Source organism: Hyperolius riggenbachi, chromosome 1 (assembly GCF_040937935.1).
Source record: "Hyperolius riggenbachi isolate aHypRig1 chromosome 1, aHypRig1.pri, whole genome shotgun sequence".
Taxonomy (NCBI): Eukaryota; Metazoa; Chordata; class Amphibia; order Anura; family Hyperoliidae; genus Hyperolius; species Hyperolius riggenbachi.
The window spans coordinates 567,058,282-567,081,281 of NC_090646.1; the positions used below are offsets into that span (position 1 = coordinate 567,058,282).

Sequence of the window (23,000 nt, forward strand, 5' to 3'; positions counted from 1 at the left end):
GTGAATCAACCCCTATGTCTGCATATTATTATCATCATCACCTTCTTCTGTGTATGTATATGTAAGATCAACAGAGTTAAATTAGCAGTGATCTTTGTCTGTGAAAATGACATTTCATCAGTTGTGTGAGTCACTTGCAAGCTGAACTTTGCCAGTAACCAAAATGACTAGAGGCAGAGCTGACACATTATAAGAAGTGGCTCTTCCCCCCTTGAGGCCACACCCTGACGAAGGCCAGTAGGCAAAAATGCGTTGGTGGGCAGGGCATGGAAGGAGCGGCTAACTCGAACCTCAATAGTCCACGCTGATCTCTGTCGAGTAGTGATGAAGCCACGGGTTGGATCACGGGCAGGCTGCGTGACTGCAGCAACATGAACAGTCCATAAGGGACTGTATGTGACTGCACAAAGCGGCAAGGTTATACCAATGACTTTTTTTTTTTTACTGCCATGAGTGATGCTTTCATTAACAGCAAAACTTTCTTACAGCAAAGTCTGTGCATATGAAGTGCTTTATAGTGGCACACCCCAATAACTTGAGCAGCCACCATGCCTTTACCCTTCCCACCACCACCTGTGTGTCCACCATGTCACCCACCTCAATAACTAGTGCAGCCACCATCCCTACACCCTTCCCACCACCACCACCTGTGTGTCCACCATGTCACCCACCCCAATAACTAGTGCAGCCACCATGCCTTCACCCTTCCCACCACCACCTGTGTGTCCACCATGTCACCCACCCCAATAACTAGTGCAGCCACCATCCCTTCACCCTTCCCACCACCACCTGTGTGTCCACCATGTCACCCACCCCAATAACTAGTGCAGCCATCATCCCTTCACCCTTCCCACCACCACCTGTGTGTCCACCATGTCACCCACCCCAATAACTAGTGCAGCCACCATCCCTACACCCTTCCCACCACCACCACCTGTGTGTCCACAATGTCACGCACACCAATAACTAGTGCAGCCACCATCCCTTCACCCTTCCCATCACCACCTGTGTGTCTGTCTACCATGTCACCCACCCCAATAACTAGTGCAGCCACCATCCCTTCACCCTTCCCATCACCACCTGTGTGCCTGTCTACCATGTCACCCACACCAATAACTAGTGCAGCCACCATCCCTACACCCTTCCCACCACCACCACCTGTGTGTCCACCATGTCACCCACCCCAATGACTAGTGCAGCCACCATCCCTTCACCCTTCTCATCACCACCGGTGTGTCTGTCTACCATGTCACCCACCCCAGTAACTAGTGCAGCCACCATCCCGTCACCATTTCCACCACCACCTGTGTGTCCACCATGTCACCCACCCCAATAACTAGTGCAGCTACCATCCCTTCACCCTTCCCACCACCACCTGTGTGTCCACCATGTCACCCACCCCAATAACTAGTGCAGCCACCATGCCTTCACCCTTCCCACCATTACCTGTGTGTCCACCATGTCACCCACCCCAATAACTAATGCAGCCACCATCCCTTCACCGTTCACACCACCACCTGTGTGTCCATCATGTCACCCACCCCAATAACTAGTGCAGCCACCATCCCTTCGCCCTTCCCACCACCACCTGTGTGTCCACCATGTCACCCACCCCAATAACTAGTGCAGCCACCATCCCTTCACCCTTCCCACCACCACCTGTGTGTCCATCATGTCACCCACCCCAATAACTAGTGCAGCCACCATCCCTTCACCCTTCCCACCACCACCTGTGTGTCCACCATGTCACCCACCCCAATAACTAGTGCAGCCACCATCCCTTCACCCTTCCCACCACCACCTGTGTGTCCATCATGTCACCCACCCCAATAACTAGTGCAGCCACCATCCCTACACCCTTCCCACCACCACCACCTGTGTGTCCGCCATGTCACCCACCCCAATAACTAGTGCAGCCACCATCCCTTCACCCTTCCCACCACCACCTGCATGTCCATCATGTCACCCACCCCAATAACTAGTGCAGCCACCATCCCTACACCCTTCCCACCACCACCACCACCTGTGTGTCCACCATGTCACCCACCCCAATAACTAGTGCAGCCACCATCCCTTCACCCTTCCCACCACCACCTGTGTGTCCACCATGTCACCCACCCCAATAACTAGTGCAGTCACCATGCCTTCACCCTTCCCACCACCACCTGTGTGTCCACCATGTCACCCACCCCAATAACCAGTGCAGCCACCATCCCTTCACCCTTCCCACCACCACCTGTGTGTCCACCATGTCACCCACCCCAATAACTAGTGCAGCCACCATGCCTTCACCCTTCCCACCACCACCTGTGTGTCCACCATGTCACCCACCCCAATAACTAGTGCAGCCACCATGCCTTCACCCTTCCCACCACCACCTGTGTGTCCACCAAGTCACCCACCCCAATAACTAGTGCAGCCACCATGCCTTCACCCTTCCCACCACCACCTGTGTGTCCACCATGTCACCCACCCCAATAACTAGTGCAGCCCCCATCCCTTCACCCTTCCCACCACCACCTGTGTGTCCACCATGTCACCCACCCCAATAACTAATGCAGCCACCATCCCTTCACCATTCACACCACCACCTGTGTGTCCATCATGTCACCCACCCCAATAACTAGTGCAGCCACCATCCCTTCGCCCTTCCCACCACCACCTGTGTGTCCACCATGTCACCCACCCCAATAACTAGTGCAGCCACCATCCCTTCACCCTTCCCACCACCACCTGTGTGTCCATCATGTCACCCACCCCAATAACTAGTGCAGCCACCATCCCTTCACCCTTCCCACCACCACCTGTGTGTCCACCATGTCACCCACCCCAATAACTAGTGCAGCCACCATCCCTTCACCCTTCCCACCACCACCTGTGTGTCCATCATGTCACCCACCGCAATAACTAGTGCAGCCACCATCCCTACACCCTTCCCACCACCACCACCTGTGTGTCCGCCATGTCACCCACCCCAATAACTAGTGCAGCCACCATCCCTTCACCCTTCCCACCACCACCTGCATGTCCATCATGTCACCCACCCCAATAACTAGTGCAGCCACCATCCCTACACCCTTCCCACCACCACCACCACCTGTGTGTCCACCATGTCACCCACCCCAATAACTAGTGCAGCCACCATCCCTTCACCCTTCCCACCACCACCTGTGTGTCCACCATGTCACCCACCCCAATAACTAGTGCAGTCACCATGCCTTCACCCTTCCCACCACCACCTGTGTGTCCACCATGTCACCCACCCCAATAACCAGTGCAGCCACCATCCCTTCACCCTTCCCACCACCACCTGTGTGTCCACCATGTCACCCACCCCAATAACTAGTGCAGCCACCATGCCTTCACCCTTCCCACCACCACCTGTGTGTCCACCATGTCACCCACCCCAATAACTAGTGCAGCCACCATGCCTTCACCCTTCCCACCACCACCTGTGTGTCCACCAAGTCACCCACCCCAATAACTAGTGCAGCCACCATGCCTTCACCCTTCCCACCACCACCTGTGTGTCCACCATGTCACCCACCCCAATAACTAGTGCAGCCCCCATCCCTTCACCCTTCCCACCACCACCTGTGTGTCCACCATGTCACCCACCCCAATAACTAGTGCAGTCACCAACCCTTCACCCTTCCCACCACCACCTGTGTGTCCACCATATCACCCACCCCAATAACTAGTGCAGCCACCATCCCTTCACCCTTCACACCACCATCAGTGTGTCTATCAAGTCACCCTGTCACATACCTTATAACTAGTACAGCCATCATCCCTCTACCCTTTCTACCACCATCACTGTGTGCGACGCCGACGTGTCACCCTGTCCCCACACCAATAACTAGTGCAGACACAATGGCCTCAATTCACTAAGATCATGCTAGAGATAATAAGGCAAGAGAAAACTTACCTCCACACGTGAGAGAGTTATCTTACCTCTTCATTCCTTAAAGAGAATCTGTATTGTTAAAATCGCACAAAAGTAAACATACCAGTGCGTTAGGGGATATCTCCTATTACCCTCTGTCACAATTTCGCCGCTCCCCGCCGCATTAAAAGTGGTTAAAAACAGTTTTAAAAAGTTTGTTTATAAACAAACAAAATGGCCACCAAAACAGGAAGTAGGTTGATGTACAGTATGTCCACACATAGAAAATACATCCATACACAAGCAGGCTGTATACAGCATTCCTTTTGAATCTCAAGAGATCATTTGTGTGTTTCTTTCCCCCTGCATCTCTCATGCACTGAAGTTTCAGGCTGCTCGTTTCTTCCTGCAAACAGCTTTGCCTGTGTCTGTAATTCTTCAGTATGTGAAAGCCCAGCCAGCTCAGAGGACGATTTATCCAGCTTGTAAAAGATAAGGGAGAAGAGAGAAGCTGCTCTAATCCTAAATAACACACAGGCAGTGTGCATAGAGGGGCCTGGAAGGAGAGTTCATAGCAGAACCACAACACTGAAGAACTTGGCAGCCTTCCAGACACAGGCTGACAAGTCTGACAAAAGAGAGATTAGTTAATTTATTACAGAGATGGTGATAGTAGAACGTGCTGCAGTAAGCCAGAACATATTAGAATAGCTTTTGGAACTTGTAGGATGATAAAAAACAGGATGCAATTTTTGTTACGGAGTCTCTTTAAGTTACCTCTCCTGTAGTTAATTTACCTCCTCTGTAGTTAATTTACCTCCTCTGTAGTTAATTTACCTCCTCTGTAGTTATTTTCACATGCAGCTAATTAGCAGCCTGTCTTTAACTCTGGAGTTATTTTAAGGATTGGAGAGTTAATTTAAAGACAGAAGAGTTAACTTTAGGCTTGCCTGAGGTAAAATGTTTCCAGAATACTACATGCCTTATCACCATGGTAATAACTCTAGAAGAGGTATTAAAGACCGGAGATAAGTTTAGTGAATTGAGGCCTATGCCTCCCTTTTAGGGATGATCAATGAGATCAAATATGTACGTGTTTATGCAAAATGTATGCACATTTTCTATGCAAATATATGCAGTTTGAAAATAGACCAAACAATATAAACCCAGGTTTGGTCTATTTTAAAGCTGCATATATTTGCAATAAAATGTGCATACATTTGCATGAACTCTGACATATTTGTATATCATTGATCATCCCTACTTCCTTTCTGAGGAAATTCCCAGAATTAATTGCAGGTTTGCTTTTTACATACATGAATATCATAAATCTTTTCTTTAGTTTATTGCACCTACATAACATTTCTAGTTTTAGCATTAAATGACAACTGAAGAGAGAGAGGTATATGGAGGCTGCCATATGTATTTCCTTTTAAGCAATACCAGTTGCATGGCCATACTGCTGATCCTCTACCTCTAATAATTTTAGCCATAGACCCAGAACAAGCATGCAACAGATCAGGCGTTTCTGACATTATTGTCAGATCTGACAAGATTAGCTGCATGCTTTTTTCTGGTGTTGTTCAGACACTGCTGGAGCCAAATAGATCAGCAGAGTTGCCAGGTAACTGGTATTGTTTAAAAGGAAATAAATATGGCAGCCTCCATATACCTCTCACTTCAGTTGCCCTTTAAGCCCCTGTGCTCTTGACTTTCATAAAGTACAAACTCAAAGGAAACTCAAAGGAAAATAAAATAATGTCAAATCAGGTTAACTCCAGTCTTATGCTGGTGCAGAACAGCTGTGCTGGACTCATGTCAAGAGGGTCACTCTGTAATTCTCTGATGATTTCATTTCATGAATGTAATTTAAAAAGGAACACCAAACCATCAGGTGATAGGGGTCATAATACTTTGCTTTAAAGCGGAATATAACCCAGCATTTCAGCTTTGCTCTAAAACATTATTTACAGCATATTATATGCAACCAGCATTTTTTTTTACTAGACCAGCATTGGAAGGGTTACACACAGAGCTTTAATGTTCCTGGAGAGAACTGCTCTCCACAGCCGAAGTTTAGATAGATACATTTAAGCAAAACAAAATGTAACAAGTGAGCAATGTTACACACTCTTTGGCTGTCCTCCAGCTCCTGCACAGTCAGAGAGAATGAGTCACATTCCACAGTTGTTACATTTTGTTTTGCTTAAATGTATCTATCTAAACTTTGGCTGCGGGGAGCAGTTCTATCCAGGAACTTTAAATCTCTGTGTGTAACCCTTCCAATGCTGGTCAAGTAAAAAAAATGCTGGTTGCATATAATATGCTGTAAATAATGTTTTAGAGCAAAGTTGAAATGCAGGGTTATATTCCGCTTTAACCACCAGCTATAAGCCATATCCTTGAAAGCTGATCTCACGGTTTTGCAGCTGAAAAAGTATACGCTATTAACAAACCAATGTTCTGGGGGATACTGAAGAACAAGGGTGATTCTGCAATCCTGGCCTGAATTTCCTCCAGCACAGGACTACAGAGCCCCCCGTATATGCACACAGTACCAACAATTTCTGCATGCCCTCCATTGATGACTCAGCATTGTAGCATCCCTGAAAATATGACTACTGCCCACCTCCAGCTCATCTATGAACTCATGTATAGTGATATTAGAAAAAAACCTGCACTCATCCACCAACTCTATGCAGATCATAAAATATTGCCAGTGAATACCTGTAAATATATCTCAGTAGCCTATGTTCAGTCTATGACTATATCATAAATATCCACTAGAGTGCGCTCACGTCATTGAAACTAATTATAAAGCAAATAACGTCTGAGTAAATACTAAGGCCTCATTCACACTAATGCGCTTCTGTCCGCTCTTCAGCACTATGTATCAATCTGTAACATTGACGTGCTGTTAAAAAGCGGACTGAAGCGAGTGTGAATGAGTCCTTAGGCTAGGTGTGACTGCCTCATTTCTAATTCATAATTACTACCACATTAATATAATTAGGTACACTGGTGTTCAGCCTAAAGTCCATAAATGCATCAGCACTTTCCTGGTAACTGAATAATAATAATTATCATGATTACTATAATTATTATTATGTAGTATTTGGTAGTGAATGAGCCTCATACTCACCACAACTACCCAGTAAGATGCATCGAGCGCCCAGCGATTCATCTTCCTGTCGGCAGGTCACGCTGCGTTACACGTTGGGCACGGACGGTAAGTTAAGCCATCGCTGTACTTTGCACAGTGTTGTTGGGGAACTTAAACATCCAATCCACAGTGACAGTCTTTTATCGCCCCGCGACGCTAACCGATGTTCGCTTAATCATGCGCCTGTACTCACCCGTCGCGATGTCACGTAAGCAACCACTTGTCGCTCAAAACCAAAATCAGTGAACCATCCTTTATAACCATAAGAATTTGGCAGTCGTTTTCCAGTGTAACCCAAAAGCCAGCCAGAAACCAGACAACCAACCTGTGCACATACAGTGTAACTGAAGACCGAAGATGTAAACAAGCAAGGCTGCATATGACTGGATTGCAATGAGCAGTGCAAAGGTGTCAGCTACAATTTTACCTGTGATTGTGCATGTTAAAAGATAAATGCAAAATCACAATCACGTAACAAAATTGATGAAAAATCACAATTTCCTGAATTTGAGTTGTCCTTTTGCGATTGCTAGTGGAAAAGGGGCCTTATAAAGATTATAGTGTATGCATGCCTTTATTTAGTCCTCTAGCATATATACAGTGTTTTTAGTAGCAGGAATGTCGTTTCAGCCAAGTTTTTAAGGTGACCAACTCTGAAGAATTAATTACAACAGCTGATATAACTATGAAGATGCATTAATTTAACACAGTCTAGAGTTCTCCTTTAGTAATGACTGGGTGAAGGTTTTCAGTGCTGAGAAAAATGTTCCAAATCAGAAATCAGTATTCCATAACCAAAGTGTATGAAGGAGACTGTGCAATAGTACATGTTAGGATTTGGTGAAGCAGACATCTTACCTTAACATACAGAGGCTCCTTAAGACTGTCAATCAGCAGGGAAACCTTTTCTTCCCAAACAGGATTAAGGTTCTTGTGTATTGTTTTACTTCGGAAAACTTCCTTTCCTCCAATCTTGAACTTGACATATGGGTCACTTGTCCCTGAAAAATAACAAAAACAATGGTGATCAAACGATGGATGAATGTAAATACATCAGAAAATACAACTACCGTATATTCCGGCGTATAAGACGACTGGGCGTATAAGACGACCCCCCAACTTTTCCAGTTAAAATATAGAGTTTGGGATATACTCGCCGTATAAGACTACCCCTCTTCCAACGCACACCAAAAAAAAAAAAAACATGTACTGGTGCTGTGTATGAACAGATACTGGTGCTGTACTGTATGTGTTACCCAGTATATAGTCAATTGACTTGTTGCATTGGTCAGCTCTCCTTGTCTACCTGTTTATCAGAGCGGTATGGAAGAATAGATTGCGCTCCCTCAGCAGGGAGATCTGAGAGGCGGTAACAGGATAAGGCGTAACACCCGGCATCAATGACACCCGGCGTATAAGACGACCCCCAACTTTTCAGAAAATTTTCAAGGGCTAAAAAGTAGTCTTATACCCAGGAATATACAGTAGGCACAAGAATAAAGTTCACAAAATTAGAATAATCTGGGTTGGACTGAAAGTGAAAAGTTCCAGCCTATAGCATGTTTACCTGTGTGTGCATATGTGATTACTGTATATACTCGACTATAAATCTAGAAAGTTAGGTCTAACTCACTAAATAAAAGTAATGTGTGTACTATTAGTGACATTCCCATTTGCAGCAATTTTCCCAGTGGTAAGTGACACTTTTTTGATAAAGTGCCAAGAAAACACAGGTCTGAAAGTCTTGGCCATAACAATTAACTGGGGAAGGGGCAAGGGGAAGATACTGGGCTTATGGAAGGGGGTGAATAATTGCTTCACTTGGGGGCCTGGAGTAGTTATTGGCTGCACTTAAGGGATAGGAAGGTTTAATGGCTGCAATTTTGTATGCAGTGTATTCATTAATACCTCCTCCAAGTGCAGCTGTTAATGCATCCTGGTTCCCAAATGCAGCCATTAACTTTACAGGGTAGACTTATACTTGAGTCAATAAAAAAATTACAGCTTAAGAGGGGCAAATATTAGAGTCGACTTCTACACGAGGAAACGAAGGAAGATCCGCTTCACTGGCGTAATAAAAGATCATTAAAGATTTCAATAAAGATCATTATTGAAACATAAGTAAGCTGGACAAGCAAGTTAGCTCACGCCTATCGTAGCCTCACAATCGCTCCTTAGTCATAGCTAAAGCAGGTCTCACAATGACCACAGTTTATACATATGCACCCACAAAGGGACAATTTTGTTATTACGAGATGTCAGGGGGATTTGTTTGTTCTTAATTGAGCACCATTTGTATATTCATATGCACTTTTGTTATACATGTAATACGCCTCTAAGAAATTGTCTTTGTATCTGTATTTGCATACTATGTTGTTAAGCCCGCCCTTTGTGGATGGAGCTGCTTATGTATAAATTGTGGTCATTCTGAGACCTGTTTAGCTATGACTAAGGAGCGATTGTGAGGCTCCGATATGCATCAGTTAACTTGCATGTCCAGCTTACTTATGTTTCAATAAAGATCAGACTTTTATTACGCCAGTGAAGCAGATCTTCCTTCTTTTCCTCAGTGTCTATGGGGCTTGCTGCCAGTGGTCCTGCTCCTGGCTAATTCGGTGGGGTGTTGAGCGGTGTTCATTCTTTCCACAATGACTTCTACACGAGGTTGACTTATATTCAAGGATATACAGTAGGTAAGAACTTTCTCCAGTTCAGAAATGTACCTCAGCAAATGAAATGTACCTCAGAAAATGAAATGTACCTCAGAAAATGAAATGTACCTCAACAAATGAAATGTACCTCAGCAAAAGAAATGTACCTCAGAAAATGAAATATACCTCGGAAAATGAAATGTTCTTCAGCAAGTGAAATGTACCTCAGAAAATGAAATGTACCTCAGAAAATGAAATGTACCTCAGCAAATGAAATGTACCTCAGCAAATGAAATGTTCTTCTGCAAGTGAAATGTACCTGAGAAAATGAAATGTACCTCAGCAAATGAAATGTACCTCAGCAAATGAAATGTACCTCAGAAAATGAAATGTTCTTCTGCAAGTGAAAATAAAAATATGAGACCCTTTTCTTTGCTACTAATGTTCTATTAATTATCTGTACGAACGACACATATTATTCAGTGTCACTTTAAATCTTAAAATCTTAAAATGAGGCTCTGATTAATAAATCAGTATAATTGCATTACTGATTTTATCTCTTTATAAAAAATACTGGCAAGTCATTGATTTTTTTAATTGAAAAAATACAATATTAAATACAATTCCTCTGGCTAACCCATATTTATGTTCTCATTGTCTGCAGAAATACTGCATACTCTAATGGAGAGAACTTCAGAAACACTTTGAGGGCCATGTTTTTTATGACAAAGTCAATACAAGCACTGAGTAAGGCAGCGATACAGTACAATACAGATACATAGAAAGCAATGCACACCATCATGCAGCTATTTTCATGAGCAACTGCAATATTCTTACCAGTATATGAATCATAGGTTGCTGCTCAAATAAAACACAAAAGCACATCGTATAGTATTTCCAACCACAGAAGGTAGCACTCCGCCTGCGGTACCAATAACACTTCACCTTATTCCTTAAAGGATCGCTATTGCGAAAAATTGTAAACTATGCACATAAAAAAATATACATTCCTCCCAGAGTAATATGAGATATGTATTGCATTTTTCCTATGTTGCTGTCCCGGTATGTAGTAAAAACCTGACATATCTGACAGATTTTGGACTAGACCATTTTATGGAGGATTCTCAGTATTACACTCCCTGAAAAGGATCTATACAAAGATTTCAGCCAGCTTCCCTATTCCTTTGCACACTATTTTGGTAGATAGACTGAGCAACTGCAGTTCAGGAAGTGATTTTGGAATAACTGAGAATCCCCCATGAAGAGATGGACTTGTCCAAAACCTGAAAGATCTGTCAGATTTTCACTGCATACTTTTAACAACATATTGTTAAAAAAGGTAATTTATAGTACATTTTACTTTGAGACAAATGTATATTTTATATGTATGTATTTTAAATTTTAAAAATGTTCACGATAATTGTCATTTAATGCAATTGCTCAAATTCTTAATGCAATTAAAAATGCTCAACATACAGTACAGTACAGTTCATAACGAGACAAACTTCTACTATGGCACACAGGTGGGTGACAAGGAGGTGCAGGGAGGGGAGGGTGACAAGGAGGTGCAGGGTCCCTGACACTTGTCATTCACCTCTGTGCCACAGTATAAGTATCCGTCTCCAATATTGTAAAATACAAAGATATTGCATTATTGACCATGTTTCAATACATTTTAAGAGCACTTATAGGGGCACTACAGCAAAATATAAGCTCTTTGGATCTCCCTAACAGTGCGTTTCTGTTACAAAGAGCACCACATATTAGACGATGCTTTTGTTTACAAAGGTCACACACATGTATAAGATTTATAGCTCACATACAGATCCTGTGTCCCGTCGCAAGGCAAGGAAATGAAGAAGAAAGAGGGACAGAGGGATTTAGCTCCCAAAGAGGGACTGTCTCTCTGGAAAAGCGACAGATGGGAGCTATGAGTAGTGTTGGGCGAACAGTGTTCGCCACTGTTCGGGTTCTGCAGAACATCACCCTGTTCGGGTGATGTTCGGGTTCGGCCGAACACCTGATGGTGTTCGGCCAAACTGTTCGGCCATATGGCCGAACTAAGAGCGCATGGCCGAACGTTACCCGAACGTTCGGCTAGCGCTGTGATTGGCCGAACGGGTCACGTGTAGTGTTGGGCGAACATCTAGATGTTCGGGTTCGGGCAGAACATGGCCGAACTCCGAACATAATGGAAGTCAATGGGGACCCGAACTTTCGTGCTTTGTAAAGCCTCCTTACATGCTACATACCCCAAATTTACAGGGTATGTGCACCTTGGGAGTGGGTACAAGAGGGAAAAATTTTTTAGCAAAAAGAGCTTATAGTTTTTGAGAAAATCGATTTTAAAGTTTCAAAGTGAAAACTGTCTTTTAAATGCGGGAAATGTCTGTTTTCTTTGCACAGGTAACATGCTTTTTGTCGGCATGCAGTCATAAATGTAATACATATAAGAGGTTCCAGGAAAAGGGACCGGTAACGCTAACCCAGCAGCAGCACACGTGATGGAACAAGAGGAGGGTGGCGCAGGAGGAGAAGGCCACGCTTTGAGACACAACAACCCAGGCCTTGCATGAGGACAAGAAGCGTGCGGATAGCAATTTGCATTTTGTCGCCATGCAGTCATAAATGTAATACAGATGAGAGGTTCAATAAACAGGGACCGGAAACGCTAACCCATCACAGATGTTCATTGTTCATGTTACTTGGTTGGGGTCCGGGAGTGTTGCGTAGTCGTTTCCAATCCAGGATTGATTCATTTTAATTTGAGTCAGACGGTCTGCATTTTCTGTGGAGAGGCGGATACGCCGCCGATCTGTGACGATGCCTCCGGCAGCACTGAAACAGCGTTCCGACATAACGCTGGCTGCCGGGCAAGCCAGCACCTCTATTGCGTACATTGCCAGTTTGTGCCAGGTGTCTAGCTTCGATACCCAATAGTTGAAGGGTGCAGATGGATTGTTCAACACAGCTACGCCATCTGACATGTAGTCCTTGACCATCTTCTCCAGGCGATCGGTGTTGGAGGTGGATCTGCACGCTTGCTGTTCTGTGTGCTGCTGCATGGGTGTCAGAAAATTTTCCCACTCCAAGGACACTGCCGATACCATTCCCTTTTGGGCACTAGCTGCGGCTTGTGTTGTTTGCTGCCCTCCTGGTCGTCCTGGGTTTGCGGAAGTCAGTCTGTCGGCGTACAACTGGCTAGAGGAGGGGGAGGATGTCAATCTCCTCTCTAAAGTCTCCACAAGGGCCTGCTGGTATTCTTCCATTTTGACCTGTCTGGCTCTTTCTTCAAGCAGTTTTGGAACATTGTGTTTGTACCGTGGATCCAGAAGGGTATAAACCCAGTAATTGGTGTTGTCCAGAATGCGCACAATGCGTGGGTCGCGTTCAATGCAGTCCTAGGCCGAAGAGGTCATAGCCTAGGGTCACAAAACCTGTTTATTGGGCAATTTCAATGGTGGCGAGTCTGACGTACATAAATCGCAGCAATGGCCGTTAGCAACGTCTGAATCTCACGAAATGTCTCATGCAGGTAGAAGACATATTGTTAGACTTGGGCTCCAAAGATGGGTTCCCTACATCTCTGCAAACCAGAGTTACAGGGCTCCAAATTTGGTAAAATCCCCCATAGGCTTTCATTGGGCCTCCTATTTACAGTTCCAAAATCTCACATCTTTTCAAAGGGCAATTACTCAGCAGTGGCAAATTTTCTAGCATTGTAGGGACCCTTAGGGGGAACATGACTGGTGAGTTTCGGGCCCCTAGGCCAAAGAGGTCATAGCCTAGGGTCACAAAAACCTGTTTATTGGGGCTATTTCAATGGTAGTGATGGTGACGTACATAAATCGCAGCAATGGCCGTTAGCAAAGTCTGAATCTCACGAAATGTCTCATGCAGGTAGAAGACATATTGTTAGACTTGGATTCCAAAGATGGGGTCCCTACATCTCTGCAAACCAGAGTTACAGGGGTCCAAAATTGGTAAAATCCCCCATAGGATTTCATTGGCTCCCTATTTCACTTTCCAAAATCTCACATCTTTTCAAAGGGCAATGGCTCAGCAGTACCAAATTTTCTAGCATTGTAGGGACCCTTAGGGGGAACATGACTGGTGAGTTTCGGGCCCCTAGGCCGAAGAGGTCATAGCCTAGGGTCACAAAAACCTGTTTATTGGGGCTATTTCAATGGTAGTGATGGTGACGTACATAAATCGCAGCAATGGCCGTTAGCAAAGTCTGAATCTCACGAAATGTCTCATGCAGGTAGAAGACATATTGTTAGACTTGGATTCCAAAGATGGGGTCCCTACATCTCTGCAAACCAGAGTTACAGGGGTCCAAAATTGGTAAAATCCCCCATAGGATTTCATTGGCTCCCTATTTCACTTTCCAAAATCTCACATCTTTTCAAAGGGCAATGGCTCAGCAGTACCAAATTTTCTAGCATTGTAGGGACCCTTAGGGGGAACAAGACTGGTGAGTTTCGGGCCCCTAGGCCGAAGAGGTCATAGCCTAGGGTCACAAAAACCTGTTTATTGGGGCTATTTCAATGGTAGTGATGGTGACGTACATAAATCGCAGCAATGGCCGTTAGCAAAGTCTGAATCTCACGAAATGTCTCATGCAGGTAGAAGACATATTGTTAGACTTGGATTCCAAAGATGGGGTCCCTACATCTCTGCAAACCAGAGTTACAGGGGTCCAAAATTGGTAAAATCCCCCATAGGATTTCATTGGCTCCCTATTTCACTTTCCAAAATCTCACATCTTTTTAAAGGGCAATGGCTCAGCAGTACCAAATTTTCTAGCATTGTAGGGACCCTTAGGGGGATCATGACTGGTGAGTTTTGCCACTGCTGAGCCATTGCCCTTTGAAATGGTGTGAGATTTTGGAACGGTAAATAGGAGGCCCAATGAAAGCCTATGGGGGATTTTACCAAATTTGGACCCCTGTAACTCTGGTTTGCAGAGATGTAGGGACCCCATCTTTGGAATCTAAGTCTAACAATATGTCTTCTACCTGCATGAGACATTTCGTGAGATTCAGACGTTGCTAACGGCCATGGCTGAGATTTATGTACGCCACCATCACTACCATTGAAATAGCCCAAATAAACAGGTTTTTGTGACCCTAGGCTATGACCTCTTCGGCCTAGGGGCCCGAAACTCACCAGTCATGTTCCCCCTAAGGGTCCCTACAATGCTAGAAAATTTGGTACTGCTGAGCCATTGCCCTTTGAAAAGATGTGAGATTTTGGAAAGTGAAATAGGGAGGCAATGAAATCCTATGGGAGATTTTAAAAATTTTGGACCCCTGTAACTCTGGTTTGCAGAGATGTAGGGACCCCATCTTTGGAATCCAAGTCTAACAATATGTCTTCTACCTGCATGAGACATTTCGTGAGATTCAGACTTTGCTAACGGCCATTGCTGCGACTTATGTACGTCACCATCACTACCATTGAAATAGCCCCAATAAACAGGTTTTTGTGACCCTAGGCTATGACCTCTTCGGCCTAGGGGCCCGAAACTCACCAGTCATGTTCCCCCTAAGGGTCCCTACAATGCTAGAAAATTTGGTACTGCTGAGCCATTGCCCTTTGAAAAGATGTGAGATTTTGGAAAGTGAAATAGGGAGCCAATGAAATCCTATGGGGGATTTTACCAATTTTGGACCCCTGTAACTCTGGTTTGCAGAGATGTAGGGACCCCATCTTTGGAATCCAAGTCTAACAATATGTCTTCTACCTGCATGAGACATTTCGTGAGATTCAGACTTTGCTAACGGCCATTGCTGCGATTTATGTACGTCACCATCACTACCATTGAAATAGCCCCAATAAACAGGTTTTTGTGACCCTAGGCTATGACCTCTTCGGCCTAGGGGCTCGAAACTCACCAGTCATGTTCCCCCTAAGGGTCCCTACAATGCTAGAAAATTTGGTACTGCTGAGCCATTGCCCTTTGAAAAGATGTGAGATTTTGGAAAGTGAAATAGGGAGCCAATGAAATCCTATGGGGGATTTTACCAATTTTGGACCCCTGTAACTCTGGTTTGCAGAGATGTAGGGACCCCATCTTTGGAATCCAAGTCTAACAATATGTCTTCTACCTGCATGAGACATTTCGTGAGATTCAGACTTTGCTAACGGCCATTGCTGCGATTTATGTACGTCACCATCACTACCATTGAAATAGCCCCAATAAACAGGTTTTTGTGACCCTAGGCTATGACCTCTTTGGCCTAGGGGCCCGAAACTCACCAGTCATGTTCCCCCTAAGGGTCCCTACAATGCTAGAAAATTTGCCACTGCTGAGTAATTGCCCTTTGAAAAGATGTGAGATTTTGGAACTGTAAATAGGAGGCCCAATGAAAGCCTATGGGGGATTTTACCAAATTTGGAGCCCTGTAACTCTGGTTTGCAGAGATGTAGGGAACCCATCTTTGGAGCCCAAGTCTAACAATATGTCTTCTACCTGCATGAGACATTTCGTGAGATTCAGACGTTGCTAACGGCCATTGCTGCGATTTATGTACGTCAGACTCGCCACCATTGAAATTGCCCAATAAACAGGTTTTGTGACCCTAGGCTATGACCTCTTCGGCCTAGGACTGCATTGAACGCGACCCACGCATTGTGCGCATTCTGGACAACACCAATTACTGGGTTTATACCCTTCTGGATCCACGGTACAAACACAATGTTCCAAAACTGCTTGAAGAAAGAGCCAGACAGGTCAAAATGGAAGAATACCAGCAGGCCCTTGTGGAGACTTTAGAGAGGAGATTGACATCCTCCCCCTCCTCTAGCCAGTTGTACGCCGACAGACTGACTTCCGCAAACCCAGGACGACCAGGAGGGCAGCAAACAACACAAGCCGCAGCTAGTGCCCAAAAGGGAATGGTATCGGCAGTGTCCTTGGAGTGGGAACATTTTCTGACACCCATGCAGCAGCACACAGAACAGCAAGCGTGCAGATCCAGCTCCAACACCGATCGCCTGGAGAAGATGGTCAAGGACTACATGTCAGATGGCGTAGCTGTGTTGAACAATCCATCTGCACCCTTCAACTATTGGGTATCGAAGCTAGACACCTGGCACAAACTGGCAATGTACGCAATAGAGGTGCTGGCTTGCCCGGCAGCCAGCGTTATGTCGGAACGCTGTTTCAGTGCTGCCGGAGGCATCGTCACAGATCGGCGGCGTATCCGCCTCTCCACAGAAAATGCAGACCGTCTGACTCAAATTAAAATGAATCAATCCTGGATTGGAAACGACTACGCAACACTCCCGGACCCCAACCAAGTAACATGAACAATGAACATCTGTGATGGGTTAGCGTTTCCGGTCCCTGTTTATTGAACCTCTCATCTGTATTACATTTATGACTGCATGGCGACAAAATGCAAATTGCTATCCGCACGCTTCTTGTCCTCATGCAAGGCCTGGGTTGTTGTGTCTCAAAGCGTGGCCTTCTCCTCCTGCGCCACCCTCCTCTTGTTCCATCACGTGTGCTGCTGCTGGGTTAGCGTTACCGGTCCCTTTTCCTGGAACCTCTTATATGTATTACATTTATGACTGCATGCCGACAAAAAGCATGTTACCTGTGCAAAGAAAACAGACATTTCCCGCATTTAAAAGACAGTTTTCCCTTTGAAACTTTAAAATCGATTTTCTCAAAAACTATAAGCTCTTTTTGCTAAAAATTTTTTTCCTCTTATACCCACTCCCAAGGTGCACATACCCTGTAAATTTGGGGTATGTAGCATGTAAGGAGGCTTTACAAAGCACAAAAGTTCGGGTCCCCATTGACTTCCATTATGTTCAGAGTTCGGGTCGAACACCCGAACATCGCGGCCATGTTCGGCCTGTTCGGCCCGAACCCGAACATCTAGATGTTCGCCCAACACTAGCTATGAGTAACATGTAGTGTGCTAGATACTCATACACCAAACTACTGCACACGTGCTGTAACCATAACAAAGGCGCCAGGTGTGACTCTGACATTACGCTGCTGTGTACTCCTCTCTTTACTGCCTGATGAAGCGGGTGTAGACCTGCGAAACGCGTTGTACTAAACCCCTGGAGTGTACCATTAAATTTACGTTTGTTGATTAACACAGCATTCTTGTGTCTGCTTGAGGGAGGTAAGTCCACCACTGCCTCCTAAGCAATTTTTAAACATTTTAAATATTGTTTTTATCCTTTTGGCGCCTCTGTTCATTTCGTAATACAGTATATATCCACCTTTGGTGGAGGGGGATACCCCTTCTTTTTCACATCTACAGAGAGCGACTTCTTAGCCCTGAGTGAGGACAGGCCAATCTCCTCACCTGCCCATACAGTGGTTGCCTGGAGGTAACCCTGGTTTGTGAGTATATACTTTACTCCTACACATTATTCCATTTGCCTTGACTTACTACACTATTTTGGGCTCTCGGTTCTCTTTCCTTATATACGTGCTGTAACCACCTTGCTACTTTACATTCTTACCACAAGATGGCGAGGAAGAACTTTCATTGAGAATTTGAGAAATCAGAGCTTTGAATCTTCTAAATAAGAGTCTGCACTGCATTAACCTTCTGTCTGCAAATGAATGAGAAGAACTGCCAGAACTGGCATAGTCTGTTTTCTTATTTCCTGTGACACATTTTCTCTGTATGAAATTAACCTACTTTGCCAAGAGGCATATCAGCTCTTTATTCTTACTGGTGGGATACATTAGAAGGATGTTCTTTCACACTGTTAGCAGAGCTAAACTCAGGACCCATAGTGCAAAGTGTCTACACATTCTGCTAGGTGCAAAGCCATGGTAATGACATATCACTAGAACAATATTAATTATTCATTTCATTTTCCAGTAATTACTGTTCACCAAGTGATATTTCTTTTCTATAAAACCTAGAAGCCTGCAGAGTCCTCTGCCTTGCAGACAATTTCTATTTTGCTATTATTGATTGATAGATATGGCGCTATCATTGCTTCAGCCCCACATCTGCTGGTCGCAAGCACCTTTTGGCTGCAATGTAATGCAGCTGAATGGCAGGGTTTGTAACCCCATGTGTGTCAGCGTTTGACACACAGTGAGGTGACGGCAAAAAAAATATTGCATGTCACATGTGAGCATGGCTAGTCACAATCAGATGTGAAACAATACCATGGAGGATAATCAGTACTATTATTATCAAGTGATATAGCACCATCATCTTCAGTGGCCAACAGGCCGTGTACAGACTAAATGATAAACATGGGTGCATAATCAGAGGAATAAACAGCATAGACGTGACAGTAATTAACACAATTAGCTAACAAAAAGAACAGCAGGTACAAGGAACAACAGGGGAGAGAACTTTGCCCATATGAAATATGGCAGTAAAATAAGAGGTAGAGCTGTTAATAAAGTGTGTATAAGGTGACCATGGCTTCCAGAGTCACAATCTGCAAAAGGTAGCTTTTGGTCAATGGCTGGCAGAGGCAGGCGGAGATGGAGGAGGCATCAGCCGCTGGGAACAACATGTGTGCAGAACCAATGGTTAGAGAATGCCGCAGAGGAGACATGACAGGAGGATCTACTCAGTATCTTCAGATTGTAAGTATGTAAGGGAAGGGATCTCTCCCTTTAGTTTCTTGTAATGTGTATGCTGTTAGACACAATTGTATTTATTATTGTAACATTTATGTTGTCTACCAAATCTATATTATGTACCAGGGTCTGTATTATAGAACCATATTTATTTATTATTGTGCCACAGAAGATAGTGGTGTCATGTAAATAATAATAATAATTATTAATATATTCCTACAACAGCCAGAGGAACACACATTATGATTGATGGAGCGAATGGATCATACACTCAAGAGTAGCGCAGCAACTGATCTACCTAAAGATGTGATTAATATGCCATATGGACTGCCTGCTCTCTTCCAAGACCTGAACATCACCTCAAAGGCGCTGCCTGAATAGCAACCTGATCACATACCAGTGGGTCTCCCGCAACAATATGCAACGATGCCCAATAAGGCACTCTGAGCCTATACTGTGTGGTCTTCAGAGCTTGCACTAGTGTCTAGATAGTAAATAACCACTTAAGATTCCCTGTTGTGAGTCCACGTCCTAATAGGCCCCCCGTAGACTTAGGGCTGGTTCACACGGGCGTCTGCTGAGCTTTTGCTTGGCATTGCGTTCAAACGCCAGGGTTTAAACACCAGCGTTTAAAAGCTAGCTTTTGAAAAGCGTTCAAGGCTAGCAGTTCTGGTCTCTGCTATTGTTTCCTCGCGTTTAATGCCTCTGAAAGCAGCATGTTGCTTTTGAGACTAGACGCAACGCTGGGATCTACTGCCAGGCTTTCATGAAAGCCTGCAAAAGCCAGCTCTAAACGCTCCCATTCACTTGCATGGGATGGCAGTAGATCCCAAAAAACGCTGCGTCTGAAACGCTGCGTTAAACGCCACAAAAACGCCCGTCTGAACCAGCCCTTAAGACGAGAGTGTGAGGCCTGCTGTATCCACCACCTTTTATCAGTTCCTATGCCCCAATCTCCTCCGCAGTCTTCACCTTGTGTGGTGCATCCCCGGTCAGCCATGGGATAACAAGTGCATTGTCCCAACACCCGGTCACACCCAGGCCTTGATATGTGCAAGGTATAGGAACTAAAGGCCACAACACAGTGGTACCAAGAGATCCACACTAGGCAGGTACAAACGGGCAGGATAGTGGACAGTCCGGGTCAGCAATGTGAGCTCAGAGCGGTACCAAAACGTAATCTGTAGCAAGTCCAGAAACAGGCCAGGTATCATACATGGGAGGCCAGATAATGTCGGAACCAGGGAGTAGACAAGAACAGGTCAGTTACAGAAACTTGGCCGGTTCAGGTGGCAATTCAGTAACACAGTCCAAGATCAGGCAAAAAGTTGTACATAGATAATTCATAGAAATCACACCCAGCTACATAGCACAAGGCAACTCTACTACCTCTGGAGGAGCCGTGGTGAGCGGAGGAAGGAGCCGGCTGCTTGTAATGTCTCCAGGAGTTGCCGTGGGATGGAACGAGGTTTGAAAGTGAGACGCATGTCCTGTATTAAAACTGCTGCACGCCCATGTGCGCGCACTCCCCTGTCTGTACCACGCACGCTTGTGCAGAATAACTACAGTAGCAATCATTCACTTTTAATAGTTTTAATTAAAAAAAAAAAAAGTTTAACAAACCTGAAAACTGTCTAGAGTAAAATATGAAAAGTGTTTTTTTTGTTTTTCTTTTTTTTTTTAAATGAAGTGTTGACCCCTTCCAAGCTACGTATGTGAAATAAAGGTGCCAGGAAATTTGGGCCGGGATATAGCCGATAGTAGACTATCGGTAACTTTTAAAGATATTCGACTAGTCTAGAGTGTTCATTTTCATTAGTAAAATATCAGTAAATATTACTCATAATTTACTATAGCTAAACCAAACCCCACGCTCACACAAAAAAGTCACCCTCTAGTGCCTAAACCTAACGCCTTCCCCAACAAAAGCCTAACTTCAAAATCCCCCTTCCTGGTGCCTAACCTTAACCCCTCCTCAACTCCCCCCCCCCCCCTCGTATGTATTTGTGCTTGTATTACTGGATGTTATGACTGTTCAGTGTCTTGAACTTCTCATGTATACATGTTCCCCAAAATGTATTTTGTACTATGTACAGTGCTACAGAGGTAGTTGGTGTTATAAAATAATAATATTAATACATTTAGGAAAAAAATACTACCCAAAGAAAGCCTAGGTTGTCCTGAAAAAAACCAATATGTATCTAACTTGGATAACACCAAAACTGAGTGTAAAAATTGTAAGGAATCTTAAAGCGGAATATAACCCAGCATTTCATCTTTGCTCTAAAACATTATTTACAGCATATTATATGCAACCAGCATTTTTTTACTAGACCAGCATTCGAAGGGTTACACACAGAGCTTGAAAGTTCATTGCAGTGAAATGTGGACGCATCCGAACTTTAGATAATGTTATCTTGTGTTTACTTAAATGTATCAAGTGAGGAATGTGACACATTCTCTGACTGTGGAGAAGCAGCTCCACACAGACAGAGTGTCAAAGCATGTCTGCCTGCAATACAGCAATGAATAAAACCAGTTATTAATTAAAATGCAAAGTCAGCTCACAAAGCAAAAAACTGTACTTTTGGGAACCTATAACTTCTAAATGAATAATAATACTTATGCACTTAAGCAAATATGATAACCGTATGGCATATAACAAGTAGGAAAACATGTTTTTATTGAATATTGTGTCAGGGGTTTAAACCGCTTTAAGGGGTAAAAACCCAGGTATAGAAAGTGGCTAAGATTTCATGGGTAACTTTGATTTATCGAAATCTGGTGCAATTTACGCACAAATGCACTGACATTCATGAGGCATAAGAAAACAAATCTTTGCATATGAGAAAACACATTTTCACATAATTGCTGACCGAGGACGCACTCTCCTCCCTTCAGCATCATGTAACTGAATGGGAAATGGTTCAGTGTAATTGGCTTTACGCAGGCAATTGTCAGTTTATGAGAATTTCAAAAGTGGTTGAGCAGATTTTTTCTATTTTTGTTTAGCAAACACTTAAATATTTTTATGCATAATTGATTCAAAGTTCCAGCTGGGGCTCAAATTTTTATACAATATTTCATAATCCAGAAGGTAAAAATGTTTGTGCAGTGCACATCAAATTTCTGCGTTATTCATTTTTCATTACCTGGGTTTGCAAAACGGACTTCCTATGCCAAAAACGTATGCTGCTAAACTGACATACTATCAGTCTTCATACGACACCTCCCCATCCCCATTATCAAACACTCAGGCCTAGTGCACACCGGAGCGTTTCCACTGCAGTTTGCGATCTGCTTGCGGGTGCGGATCCGCTAGGGTAATGTATTTCAATGGGCTGGTGCACACCAGAGCGGGAGGCGTTTTGCAGAAACGCATACTCCCGGGCTGCTGCAGATTTTGGATTGCGGATGCGTTTCTGCCTCAATGTTAAAGAGAACCTGTACTGAGTAAAACTATTTAAAATAAACACATGAGGTAACTTCAAATGAACATTAAATAGTTACCTTGCCATCAATTCCTCTCAGAAGCTCGCCATTTTCTTCTTACAGTGACCATTCCAGTTCTGACAATATTTTGTCAGATCTGAAATATATCAGTTGCTGTCAGTAAAATATCAGTTGCTGTCAGTTATAGCTGAGAGGAAAACGGATGTACCAGGCAATGTTCATGTTTCCCTATGGCTCAAGTGGGCGATGTTACAGTTTAAC

General features: G+C 44.3%; 1 protein-coding gene across 7 annotated transcripts in view; it reads right to left on the reverse strand.

The window, feature by feature from the left end:
• MCTP1 (multiple C2 and transmembrane domain containing 1) overlaps positions 1-23,000 on the reverse strand; it is a 980,166-nt gene that overhangs the window by 585,849 nt on the left and 371,317 nt on the right. For all 7 annotated transcript variants that reach the window (XM_068247591.1, XM_068247583.1, XM_068247617.1 and 4 more), the window contains exon 3: positions 7,908-8,050. In XM_068247591.1, the coding sequence (XP_068103692.1) occupies positions 7,908-8,050 (143 nt within the window). The remainder of the gene's footprint in view (positions 1-7,907; positions 8,051-23,000) is intronic.